Raw genomic sequence first — 13,183 nt, 5'->3', positions numbered from 1 at the left:
ATCTCTTTTGAATATAAATTAAATACTGTACTTAATTGATTTATTATTGCCCACTTGAATTGTATAGCCCTAGGTGCTGCAGCTGTCTCTTATACACATCTCGATGTATTTCAGCAAGTATTAAAACATTTTAGTTTTATTTTAGGTCTTCTTCAAAATACCTATGCCTACAGCAGATGATTTTTTTGCCGTAAAACCAAAATAGTTTCATCCATGCCGACATTCCGGTCGGTTAGCGTGAGCCCTGACTGAACCCTGCAGAAACTTCACATCGATCTTCGCATCGCGATGTAAAACAAAATGTCGGAAAACTTTTCTTTGACGCATGCGCATTTGCATAAATGTCTACACACACACACACACACTCACACGCTACACACAATAAAAAAACATAGGAAATAGCAAGAGTGATTACAATAGTTCCTATTGCATTACATGCATAGGAACTAAAAAAGTGTGCAACCCTTAATAGTGGTGTCCCCTGAATAGGGCTATTAATATTTTAATGTCCATTCTAGTTATTAACAAGGAAAGCATTCTAGTTTGATAATTAAGTTTATTGTTCAAAAGGTGTAACAATATAAATTTCAATCATTTTAAGAGTACTGTAATTATATAGGCGTTAATATATATAAAATCACTTTATTGCATAAAAAACAATACAGGAAACAAATAAAGAGCCCAGAACAGTGTCCCAAAACTGGGAGCACGCAAGGCTAAATGAGTTGACATACAAAAACATTAAGACACAAAATATACCAATATATAAAAGTATAAAAATAGAGGCCGGCCTATCATCAAATTAAGGGAGACTGCATTCAATTAAATTGTCAGTTCAAAAAGAGGCGGATTAACACAAGAGGGTTGATCTTTGGCATAGTATATAGTAAAAGAGGAAACAATTGTAATTTTGGAGATATCGTCTCGAAGTTGTTTAAATAAAATTGAATTATTGCACAATTTGTGGATTTTCTTTAAACGTTTAATATTATCAGGGGAAATGTATCCTCTGGAGCCTACTTCGAAACAGACGAGTTCAACCTCGAAGCCAGCATCTATAATATCAGAAATTAGTGGTGCATATTTGTTACATTTTCTGGAGTGGGCGGCATCGATGCCAGTTTCGAAAGGGACCGTAAGTTCAAAAATGAGGAGCTTCTTTAAGTTTTTCCAATAAATGCATAAATCTGGTATTAAGTTAGTTGGTAAGCATTCAGGGGGGATGGTAGTATAGTGAAAATGCTGGGTGCTGGCTCCGAGGTCGGATAGGACTTCAGGGATACAAGTAGCGTTACAAAAACCTTTCTTAAGAGTCTTAACAATATGATTGAGGATGTTATTGTGCCTCCATGTAAGGCGCCCCTGGTCCAGGGACCTTTGACAAAAATTAAGAACGTGATTAAGAGTTTCCCGGTTACCACATGAACTGCATTTTACAGAGTTGGATTTTCTCCATCTATGTAGATTAACCCTGGTGTTGAGTGAGTCTCCAAGAGCATTGACCAAAAATTTAAGGACCCCCCTGGACCAGGAGCCCCCTAACATGGAGGTCCCAAAAATTTTGTATTTCCTCTCTAAGGTTCTTTTTTGCGATATTTTTTATCTGATTAAGATTAAGGTTGGGGTCAGAGTTCTGGATGTCTTTCAGTCTAGATTCACAGTCAGTGGCATTTGATATTTTCCTTGTCCAGTTAATCTCACGCTCAAGACGAGTATTAAGACAGTGGTTAACAGTATCACCTCCTTTAAACCTAGATGAAATATGAGCCACCAAGTGGCATTCCTTATATAGATCAGATACTCGGGGAATGTTGATTCCTTTGGGCATATGAATAAATGATAACGTCCCAGGATGGGGTAGCCCAAACCACTTCTTTAAATATCTGTTACAGAGAGCATCGATCTTAGCTAAATGAGAAGCACAAATGTCATTGACTGTAATATGATATTTTAAACTGGGAAGAAAATATTGCGAGTAAACTCTGATCTTGAACTCGGATCTGATTAAAGAATTGTCTATCTTATTAATGTTTTTCTCGATTAACGTATATAGGTACTGAAAAACATCCAGATCTGTGTTATTAAAGGTGATAATAGAGCCCAAAAATTTGTGTGAATCATTCTCAATTGTTGGAATAATATCAGCGCCCAGAGTGTAGTTAATTTTAGAAGCTCTCCCACGGACAATGGAGAGGGATCGACATTTTTTAGGCTTAAGCTTTAAACCCATTGATTTGATTAGTGTGATAATTTTGGAAATAAGTCTTTGATGTGTTCTTTTATTGCCAGTAATAAGGCAGAAGTCATCTGCAAATGGCGTGGATATAATCTTGGTCCCTTCCAAATTATAACCGTGGGAAAGCTCCTGTTCTAAGAATTGCAAGATTGGTTCAAAGCAAAGAATAAATATGATGGGAGATAAAGGGTCTCCTTGAAAGATACCTTTCCTGAATCTAAATTCATTAGGTGACCAATGCTTAGTAGTAACCTTACCACTTAAGCAGGAGTAGAGGTTAGTAATATAGGTCTTAATATTTGGATCAATATTACACCTCTCTAGAGTGAATTCAATTAAAGAATGGGAAACAGAGCCGAAAGCGTCTTCAAGGTCGAAGAAGATAATATGAGCAGTACGTGATTTAAATTTAGCATGGTGAATTATTTCATGCAAAACTTGATTATGTTCTACACATCCATTTACACCTTTCAAAAAAGCCTTCTGTATTTCGGTATTAACAAGAGAGTTCTTAGTTACAAATTCTTCGATGCGATTGGCCAGTATGAGATGAAATATTTTACTCGTAGAGGAAGAGAGCGCGATCATTCTGAAATTAGAAGGCGTATCTGTGTTTCCTGACTTGTGAAGAAAAATAATGTTGCTGTCTGTCCATGACGATACTGGGACTCCAGAGGCCAAAATCTATTTGTATAATGTAGCTAAAAAAGAATGGGTACATGTGAGTTTCTTTAAAATTCCGTAATGGATGCCATCAGGTCCAGGAGCAGAATTTGCACTCTTACGCTTCAACACATTCCTAATATCACGGGGACGAATGTCGTCGATATTGAAAGGAGTCATCTCGGATGGCGGAATACGTAACTGGAATCCATTTTAACTCATCAATGTTGATGGTGCTAGGTGTTCCATACTTCTGATTAAAGAATAAATCTGCCGTTTCTTTTGTAAATGAAGGAAAGTTCTTTGTTGCATATAGTGAGTCGTTACGTAATTGTTTGCTATATCTCCAAAAATTTGAATGATAAAGTTTTTCTTCGTGTTTTGTACTACGTTGTTTTTCATTATTCCTGTTGATTTTATTTAGATAGTCGTAGGCTCTAAGAGCTTAAAAAAAACTCGATTTTCTTTTCTTGTACTGCATCTTTTCTAAAAGCTTGTTTCCTTAATTTATTCTTTAGTTTGCGTGCCTCAATTAGGGTTTTTGGTTTGCGACGAATGCTGTTGTGAGGAAAGATATGAAAGCATACGTTTCCGCTTACGTTTCGTATGAAAAGTGGACTTGGAGTCAACTTTTTAAAAGAATCATTCAACAGAAACTCGGTTTTCGAATGTACAGTATATTGTTTTATTATTTATTTATATCATTATTATTATTATTATAATTATTATTATTATTATTATTATTATTATTGTATTTTATTGTTCTTATTGTAGTTATTAATGTTATTAATCTTTTTATTATTCTTATTGATATTATCATCATGTTGAGAATGGAACTCTAGAGGGACACTAAAAAGTATGTGCGTATTAATTAAATTATTAAATTATTATTTAAAAGGGAAACATGTCATAATGTTGGACCCTGGGAGATAAGGGCGTAAATTTTTGTCTAAGTCTCGATTAAGAGCAGACGTCTCTAGGGAGGCCTAAGTTAAGGGCCTTAGATAAGTAAAGCCGAGTTGGACAAGGTCCATGAAGACTGGCTAATGTTGAATGCAGGCAGAGCACATTCTCGGCTGCATCAACAACAAATTGATTACCCAAATGCTTTGTTGACATGCGTAATTTTTTTATGTAAAAATAAATAGTAAAACAATATCATGCAAGAACCATTCTCCTTGCTTATATTTATAAAAAAGTCAAAGTCATTTCAGATGACCAAATCTATCAACCGTAGTTTTGGAATTGTTTCTGATGCTATCACTGCCCTCCTGCTCCGGTTCCCCCCTCAAATGTCAGTTCCGTTTAATTGTTCCCCCCTCAAATGTCAGTTCCGTTTAATTACTGTATCTTGAAAATAATACGGAAATCAATTTTGTATTGTAAATTTTACTGTATTGTGAAAATTTGTGAAGCTCATCAGTTTAATTGAAGTTATTCATTTCCTTTCAGAAGTGTTAAACACCAAGAAAGATGAATGAATCAGGTAAAATATAAACAAAAATTGTTGACAATTATAAACCTACACAGTAATATATGGCTATTATATTCCTGTAGTACCTTCCACTATTACTCATGGGGAAAGTGTAGAATTCAACACAATGTGTAACCTCCTTCCTCCCTGGGGAGCATCTGTCTCTTATACACATCTTCAAAAGCAGGAACGACAGAAGCACTACTCTGATCGTCATTCCCAGGTCAGGGAGTTTAATGTAAATGATGAGGTATTTGTAGAAAATTATGCCAAGGGGGACCGTTGGCTTCCCGGGGTAGTGCATCTGAGAGAGGGTAGTAAAATGTATGATGTGAAGATTGATGACGGTAGAATCATGCAACGACATGTAGACCAAATGAGAAGGCGTTCATCCGGGGGGAAAGATGATAATCAGCATCAAAATGATAATTCCATGGTTAATGATGATGAAAATGTTATTCCAACTTGTAAAAATGATAATTCTATGGTCAGTGTTAATGATGATGTTGTATCAACTCGTCAAAGTAATGAGTCCATTGTTAATGTTCAGGAAAGCATTAGCGAGGATGTTGTAGTAATGGGCCACAATAATAATGAGAACTCCAATGTTGTTCGTAGATCCAAGCGTAATAGGAAAGCCCCTAAGACTTGGGTATGATTAATCAGCATCGTTGTACCCGTTGGTACTTGCTGACCGTGATTTTGTTCATGTTCCAAGTTTATAACTATATGACAAATATTCACTATAGGTTGCAATGCTTAAACGGTGGGGTGTGATATTCATAAACTGTTTACTATTACATGAACTGGTAACCATAATAACCATACCCTGGATAGTAGCGCCCGCGTAGTATCAAGGTGCGTCGTGCCACACTACATTTGTATTACCGCTTGAGGCGGGATTTACTCTGTGTTATGTATTGAAATAAAGTAGACGTGTTGAAGTTTACTCCCAGAGTCATTCTACTTTTTAATAGTCATCGAAGCTATTACAGTATTAATAATAGAACATCAGAATATGATTATTTAAAAAAAATAATTTTAATGTTTTGCTACTCAAACTGAAGTTTATAAAAACATGTTGCATATCAAAACAGCCGATATAATATTAAAATATTCGCCACTTAAGGAGGACGCTAAAATAGAGGGAATTAGCGATGATTGTTTACAGGTGGTCATAGTGTTGCAAAAACCAATTACCAATAATAAATTCAATGCTCACACTGATCCATTATTTTAAAATCTCAACCTATTGAAAGTTGATGATATTCACAAACTTCAAACCTTCTATTATCATAATTTAAAAAAATAATCAGTTACCAATTTATTTAAGAAGTATGACACCTGTGCCCTTTTCCGAAATACATAGCTACTACTACACTCGAGGTAGAGATCAAATACCGAAAGTTAATCATGTTTTTGTAACACTGTGTCTAGATAGATAAGATAAGACTCATTGAAACTACTTCGAATACAATGAATATTATTATATTGATAACTGTTATGTATGTAATGATAATTAGTAATGGTTATAATAATTATAGTACATATTCCATTTTATTATTATTATTTTTATTCATTTAATTTCTTTTATGACAAAATAAACGTCGAAAGCGATTTTCTGTCAAATTTCTTATTTCTTTGCTGAAACGGCGCAATCGTAATAAAATCTGACTTCTAACGTCGACAGGAAGCCTAGCACCGAATAATAGGCCTACAATGGTCGATTCCTTGTACATAAATTAATAATTGGATTTCCTAGACGACAAAAGTGCCATATTAGTATTGGCATACAATTTTTAAAAATCTCTAAAGTTATTTTTTTTTTAAATAAATTTTGGGGGTAAAAAAATGAATTTTTGGGAAAGAATATGGTTTTTAATATTTTGGAATTATTGACTATTGTACAAACAGATTTAGAATCTATATGGCCATTCTCTTTATTTCACAAATATGCAGATAAGAATGGAATACTTTTATCAACATGCTTTTCAAGAAAATCTCTGGAACGTAAAAAAACCCCAATTTTTTTACACTTGTTTGGGCTAAAGACATGATTTTTTGGTAAAAAATAGAGGTTTGTTGACATTTAAACTATAACTGATATGCTTTGCGTGAGAAAATAGGTGCCGCAAAAATGATTATTATTATTAAAAAATGTTGGAGCCGTATTAGTCAATAGCGTGAAAAACAAATGAAATAAGTACGGTAGCACATTTCTAACGAAATTTATTGAGACTCAATCTTTGACTAGTTTAAGCTAGCTTCATCAGGTAAATTTCTTTGCCACTGCTAGACTACATCTACATCTTTCGATTCAACACACGCGATGAACAAACGTCACAATACTTTCACAAGTACCACCTTTATATCTGATGTCTTTCTCCATTAGTTTCCAAAAGCCTTCTTTTTCTAGTTGCTGCATGTCACGTTCTAGCTTTCCATTGTTGTAATTTGGCTCGAGGTCCAACCACATGGCCCGCATTGTAATCACTATAAATCCACCTTATTTTGTTAAAATATAGAACAAAATTAAATAACTAAACAAGAAACGATTAAAATTATGTTATTAAATTAGAAAGGTGATCACGTGAAATATCAATGGCAGTATCAACAGCTTGCGATTCGTTATTATGTTATTATTCTCGTTACATTAAATGTACTAAATAGCCAGGCTCCGGAAGAAGAAACGTTTTGATATTGTACAACTGATTTATATAGTACACAAAAATGGTGTATGACGAAAGACTCGGGAACGCTTTAAGACTACTTAGTTACATTATTATATATTATTATAATTGGAATTCCTGTCTTTCCGGTTTCATACCTAAGGTGAGGGCGTGATTTGATTGATATTTTTTTTGCGTGTGTTGGGGAGGTATTATGAGAGTATGTAAGTTCTTTTTCCGCGGAAGCCAGTAAAAATTGTTGCCTCTTATAACCTTCAAAGTATATTTTCCATGTAATCATGATAATAGTAAGTAGTCGCTCTACCTGGTTTAACTACACGAACAAATTCATTAAAACTGTCACTCTTCAAACCATTGCCGAAAAAGCCTCCCGCACAGACGATGACGTCGTATGTATCTGAAAAAAAAAAAACAAAAAAAAAAAAACAGTACAAATAATATAAATAACATTTGCAACAGAAATATGTCGTGTACGTATACAATTTGTTGAACAAAATCAACATGGTCGTATCCTGTTTTGCCAAGGTACGGGGGAGGGGCGTGCGAGGTGTGCAAATAGGGTATTTGTGGTGGCATAGAATCTCTGGACGGGTGAATGGGACAGAGCCGTAGAATAGATTTTGCAGGGGTTCAGAAGCCTTTAAAATACATTTCAGCCTCGTAATCTATGAAAGTACAACTGTTGGACTACATGTACCTGAAAATAACATTTTATATTGTGCAGTACGCGGAGTGGTGGTGCGGTACTCCCACCGCACACCTGTATGGGCCTGACTTCAGTGAACGTATGACCTCACATTGATTATGAAGTCATAAAATGTTATGCGTAAGCTCAAAGATTTTTGTCCTATCATCGACAGCCGTTTCAGCATGGGTAATTGATTGTTAGGACACAGTATAATCTCCATTTTCTTACCCCCGCTTCTGTGTCAGGGGTTGCGCCAGGATTTGCCCGACGGGAGGGTCCGAGATGAAAGTGGTACGGGGGGGGGAGAAGCCCCCGAAAATTTTGTCAATTTAGGGGTTTCAAAGGCTTATTTAATCTATTTTATAGTCTACTAATACATAGAATATACATATGATATTTTTTCTCCCCGACCGAGGTTGGGGGAGGGGAAAGAAGCCTTCCCCAACCCCCGTTGGCGCCACCCCTGCTGCCTGTCTGTCTGTGTGTGTGTCATTGTGTGTATTTTCCTGTGGTGTGTTTGTCTTTGCTGGAAGTCGTGGTGTGTGTGCTTTAGCTAAACTTAAAACCAGAACAAATCTCCTCACATACAACGAAAAGCCTAATAGCAACTGCATACCACTTATATTAGACTATAACCCTCTCACCAAACCATTTACAGATGCCATTAAAACTGATTACAAAATACTCAAATCAGACCCATCCATCGCCCACCTTTATGACAAACCACCCATAATCGCGCGCAGACAACCCCCCCAATCTTAAATCGCTCATAACATCATCTAAACTACCAACTGACCACCTCTCCACAAACACAGGTAACAAACCATGCAAAGACATTAGATGTCAATTATGTAACATAATCACTACAGGACATAGATTCAAAATACCAGGATCCACGGAAATCGTACACCCCCCCCAACCTAGACTGCCATGCTTCTAACGTTATTTATCTCATCTATTGTATTAAGTGTAACCATGGAAACTACATAGGTGAAACGGGTACCAAAATCAGGGCGAGACTTAATAATCACAAATGAACTCTATCGTTATAATTCGTAGCAATGTTGTCTGACTATCGCTTTACTGCCTTCGCAATACATCTTAACGGCGTCTTGAAAAAACGTAAAAATAATTCGATTGAACTAAGTTTTTGAGATAAATCACTTAATGGTAGGACACGATTAGAACTTTTGAAAATCATGATCTATCGTAGCAAAAATCATGAATGTGTGAAGGGGGAATAAGAGCTCAATCACCAAGCACACAGTCTTGTTTGCATAAAAGCTATACAAATCCTGTCTCTTATACACATCTAGATGTGTATAAGAGACAGATATTGCACCTTCCCTTGCGGTTATGAAGCGAAAACCAATTAAGTCTCAATTATTAGGAAAACAGCGGCAGGTATAAAACTGGTCACCATTCAGGGACTAAATAGTACAGTCTCAAACACAAATTATACAGATTAAAACAATTAAAAAAAGGAAAAAGCAGAAGAAAGTGACAGTAAAGTCTTAAGTGCACGTTTAAAAAGATTAGGATCTTAAATATTTCGAAGGTCAGTTGGAAGATTATAGGTATAGTGGTATAGTGAAATGTACAGACGATGAGAAACGTGTTGTACGTGCAGGGATACGTTGGTCAAGAAAACCACATAAATAGTTTGAAGAAAAACCATGAATACATTTGTATACGGTGAGAATAATTTTGAAAATAATTCTGTTATTAAATCCAGCCAATGGAGACCATTGATCATTGATGAGAGGAGCAGAGTGTGTACGAGGACCACATGAAAAGACTAAGCGAGCAACCGAGTTTTGCAATTTCTGCAGCCTATCAATATCTTTCTTGAAAAGACCACCATATAGAGCGAGTTGTAGTAGTCAATTCTTGATAGTACGAGGGCTCTAATTGCTGAATTTTCTTCGAGTCCTCCACAAGTTACACAAGTGGTAACGCACACTACTACATACTTTACTAACCTGGGAACATAAATCTAGTGTGGATTCAAATGTAACACCCAACTTACGAGCACTCTTAGAGGCCTTTACGAGGGATCCATTAACATTGAGTTGGATATTCCTAACTAAAGGTAATGACTGTTGACGTCTAGAAATACAAACTAGAAGTTCAGTTTTATCTTCATTAAGCTTTAATTTATTCAATATCATCCACTGTTTAATGTCAGAGATGCAACTAGTTAGCCGACAAAAAGACTCCTCAATACTAAAAGGATTCGAAGGATTAAAGTGCAGGTAAAATTGAAGGTCATCAGCATAGAAATGAAAGTTAACATCATACTGCCTGATAATATTACCTAGTAAGCTAATTATGAAGGTATAATGTAAAAAAGCAGAACCCTTTGGCACACCATACTTAAGTCTTCGAAAAGATGACTGGTCAATGAAGTCAAAAGCTGCTGACAAATCAAAAAGTACAAGGATCATTCCAAGTTTCTCATCGAGAGCATGGGACAAATCAGTGTACACTTCAAGAAAACCTATGGTATTTTCTATATGGAAATTGGAAATCTTCACGAAGAACAAAGTCATCAAGATAGAGGGAAAGTTGATTTTAAACAACACGCTCAATGAGTTTACAACAAAATATGAGATTTGAAACAGGCCTGTAATTGGATTTGTCTATGTACAAGATGTGTCAAGATAGATATTCATATTGTGTTAACAACTCAAATTACCAAAATTTAAGTTGAAATGTAATTATTAGGATATTAAGAATGCCTGTTTAAAACTATATTTAGGTTTCGTACACGTAATTTACCATCATCAAAGCTAAGTCTCTTTCCTCCTCCAATCCACTGTACATATAAATTCTCATAGATGTTTTTTGCTCGGGCAATCTCTATCATTTCCGTACTACAGTCAACTGCATCAATTGTCTCATAGCCAAGTGTCTTCAACTGTTTGGAAAACAGAATATAATCTTATATAAATATATATATATATATATATATAATTACTTTAATTACGACTGGTACTCTACTAGGAAGAGTACAACTATACGTACCCATAAACAAGAACGCTTTATGATTCAAATAATAATCTATAAACAGTCAAGCTAAATTTGCCTTTTAAACATTAATATTTTAAGGATTTTATATTCTTCGCTATTATTTTCATGTTATTCGTTTTTTTTTTAAATTGTTATATCAGGCCTGTCTAATATTTAAAAACTTAATATTACGATTATGCATACAATAAAATCCAATCAGAATTAGAAATTCTTTTAGGACTGGTATACCAATAGCCATTTTTAAAAAGTTAAATATATTTTGAATCTCACCTGTTCACCAACAAGACCTGTTCCACTTGCAACGTCTGAAATACGTGCCGTCTTAGATGATACAAACTTCTGTAGAACTTCTGCAGCAACCACGTGACCAACATACTTCAATTTTTCTAACTAATAAAGCAATCAAATGATAACGCTATGATTAAAGAAATTACAGTATTGTATTCTCTTATTTATTGTTTTTCAAATATTTACTGAGTTGAGGGGCATTGTACAAATTATAGCCCGAGGTAATCTGGCGGCTGTACTTTGTCCGGCAATCACAGTGTGGTTTACCCAGCAACAAGCAAAAGAAAATAAAAGACAGCTAAACAAAGGGCAGAATGAACTCCTCGGAGCCAACGGCCAAACATGCTTTAGTGTAAGAATAGGTTTAGTCTTAAAGGGCCACATCTTTTTTTTTTATATATTCCCATTACCAAAATATCCAACTCTAATGCTCCTTTCAACCATTCGCGATTTTTGTTACGATTGAGCAAGATTTATTTAATTTTTGAAAATCCCAGTGGTGTCGTACTCACTATAGCGCATCGTGGATCTTGATGCCATCGTGATAGAGCACGATTTTTGAAATTTAAAAAACAAATAATGCTCAATTGTAGCTGTGGACAAATATTGGTGTACTGCAGTAATGTTGCCGTTTGTCGTGACGGGTCTTGTGCATTCATACTCATTCTTAGTGGCCAGAACACCTAGCGCAGTAGCTTGCATATATGTTGCAAGTTTTTGAACTTGGTGAATTGCCAAATACTATGGCGTCAACGACAACATTCAAATAGGCGTAAATTGTGCCTCTATTGTCATGTGATTAGCTAAATCAAACAGGCGTCTTCATAGTACGTCATGACAAATCGTAACAATTGTCGTAACTCTATCGTTATAATTCGTAGCAATGTTGTCTGACTATCGCTTTACTGCCTTCGCAATACATCTTAACGGCGTCTTGAAAAAACGTAAAAATAATTCGATTGAACTAAGTTTTTGAGATAAATCACTTAATGGTAGGACACGATTAGAACTTTTGAAAATCATGATCTATCGTAGCAAAAATCATGAATGTGTGAAGGGGGAATAAGAGCTCAATCACCAAGCACACAGTCTTGTTTGCATAAAAGCTATACAAATCCAACTATTAACCAGTGCGCACTGGGCGCGGTATTATTTTCCCCCATTCACTTAAGGCAGAAATTACAGAGGGCGCTATTTTAGGTCAGTTCGGTAAAGTGATATTCATGAATATGCATACCAAACCTCCACCTCGCGAAACAGAGTTCAGTGTGTATTGAGTAAGCTACCTTATGCGTGGATGGAAACTATGGAGTAGGCCATTATCTATTATATAGGCCTTGGTAGTTAAGACAATGCGAAAATTTATGGTCTATAATTGTAATAATATCCCAAATGTACTAAGTATTCGGTACATTTCCACGTCAGGTAGGGCAAAATTACACCTATACATGTTTCTCCTGACGCAAATCCAGTTATTGTCTATTATTCCATCACGACAATAACAATTACAATCAACACTGCAGTACCCGCTGCTTACTTGGACTCGAATTCAACCCTGGCCATCAGGCGTAAGCTCGGTGGTCTAGAGGTATGATGCCAGGCTAGTGATCTGGAGATCGTGGGTTCGAGTCCCACCTGAGAACAACTTGCAATTTCTTTTCGCAGTTGTTTTCAAATGTACTGAGTATTCAGTACATTTCCACATCAGGTAGGGCAAAATTACACCTATACATGTTTCTCCTGACGCAAATCCAGTTATTGTCTATTATTCCATCACGACAATAACAATTACTATCAACACTGCAGTACCCGCTGCTTACTTGGACTCGAATTCAACCCTGGCCATCAGGCGCAAGCTCTGTGGTCTAGAGGTATGATGCCAGGCTAGTGATCTGGAGATTGTGGGTTCGAGTCCCCCCCGAGAACAACTTGCGATTTTTTTCTTTTTTTTTACTTTTATTTTGAATATGAACGAAACGTTTGTGGGAAATCAACATTAAAACAATACATAGAACTTCTAAAATAATTCCCTTATATACCGTATGTATGCCATACTGTAGCCTATTTTACATTAGGCATTTTTCGTTTTGACTACGCGGCCAGTCTACTAC

General features: G+C 35.8%; 2 protein-coding genes across 4 annotated transcripts in view; one reads left to right on the top strand and one right to left on the bottom strand.

Moving 5' to 3' along the window:
• LOC117100716 (uncharacterized protein K02A2.6-like) overlaps positions 1 to 5,853 on the top strand; it is a 28,259-nt gene extending 22,406 nt beyond the window's left edge. Inside the window, exon 3 of the mRNA XM_033240508.1 lies at positions 4,597 to 5,853. Coding sequence (XP_033096399.1) covers positions 4,597 to 5,031 — 435 coding nt within the window. The 3' untranslated portion in view covers positions 5,032 to 5,853. The remainder of the gene's footprint in view (positions 1 to 4,596) is intronic.
• A 435-nt stretch (positions 5,854 to 6,288) lies between these two features.
• Positions 6,289 to 13,183, bottom strand: part of LOC117100739 (ubiquinone/menaquinone biosynthesis C-methyltransferase UbiE-like) — a 17,482-nt gene continuing 10,587 nt past the window's right edge. For 2 of the 3 annotated variants that reach the window (XM_033240535.1, XM_033240542.1), the window contains exons 3-5: positions 10,533 to 10,671; positions 7,368 to 7,460; positions 6,289 to 6,878 (exon numbers count right to left, since the gene is read on the bottom strand). In XM_033240535.1, coding sequence (XP_033096426.1) covers positions 6,691 to 6,878; positions 7,368 to 7,460; positions 10,533 to 10,671 — 420 coding nt within the window. In that variant the 3' untranslated portion in view covers positions 6,289 to 6,690. Of the gene's footprint in view, positions 6,879 to 7,367; positions 7,461 to 10,532; positions 10,672 to 11,062; positions 11,211 to 13,183 lie in introns of those variants that run through there. The other variant, XM_033240551.1, reaches the window with a different exon arrangement.

Source organism: Anneissia japonica, unplaced genomic scaffold (assembly GCF_011630105.1).
Source record: "Anneissia japonica isolate Jap-2015-1 unplaced genomic scaffold, ASM1163010v1 scaffold18_len179048_cov169, whole genome shotgun sequence".
In the NCBI taxonomy this organism is placed as follows: Eukaryota; Metazoa; Echinodermata; class Crinoidea; order Comatulida; family Comatulidae; genus Anneissia; species Anneissia japonica.
This window is presented reverse-complemented; position numbering and strand designations above follow the sequence as displayed.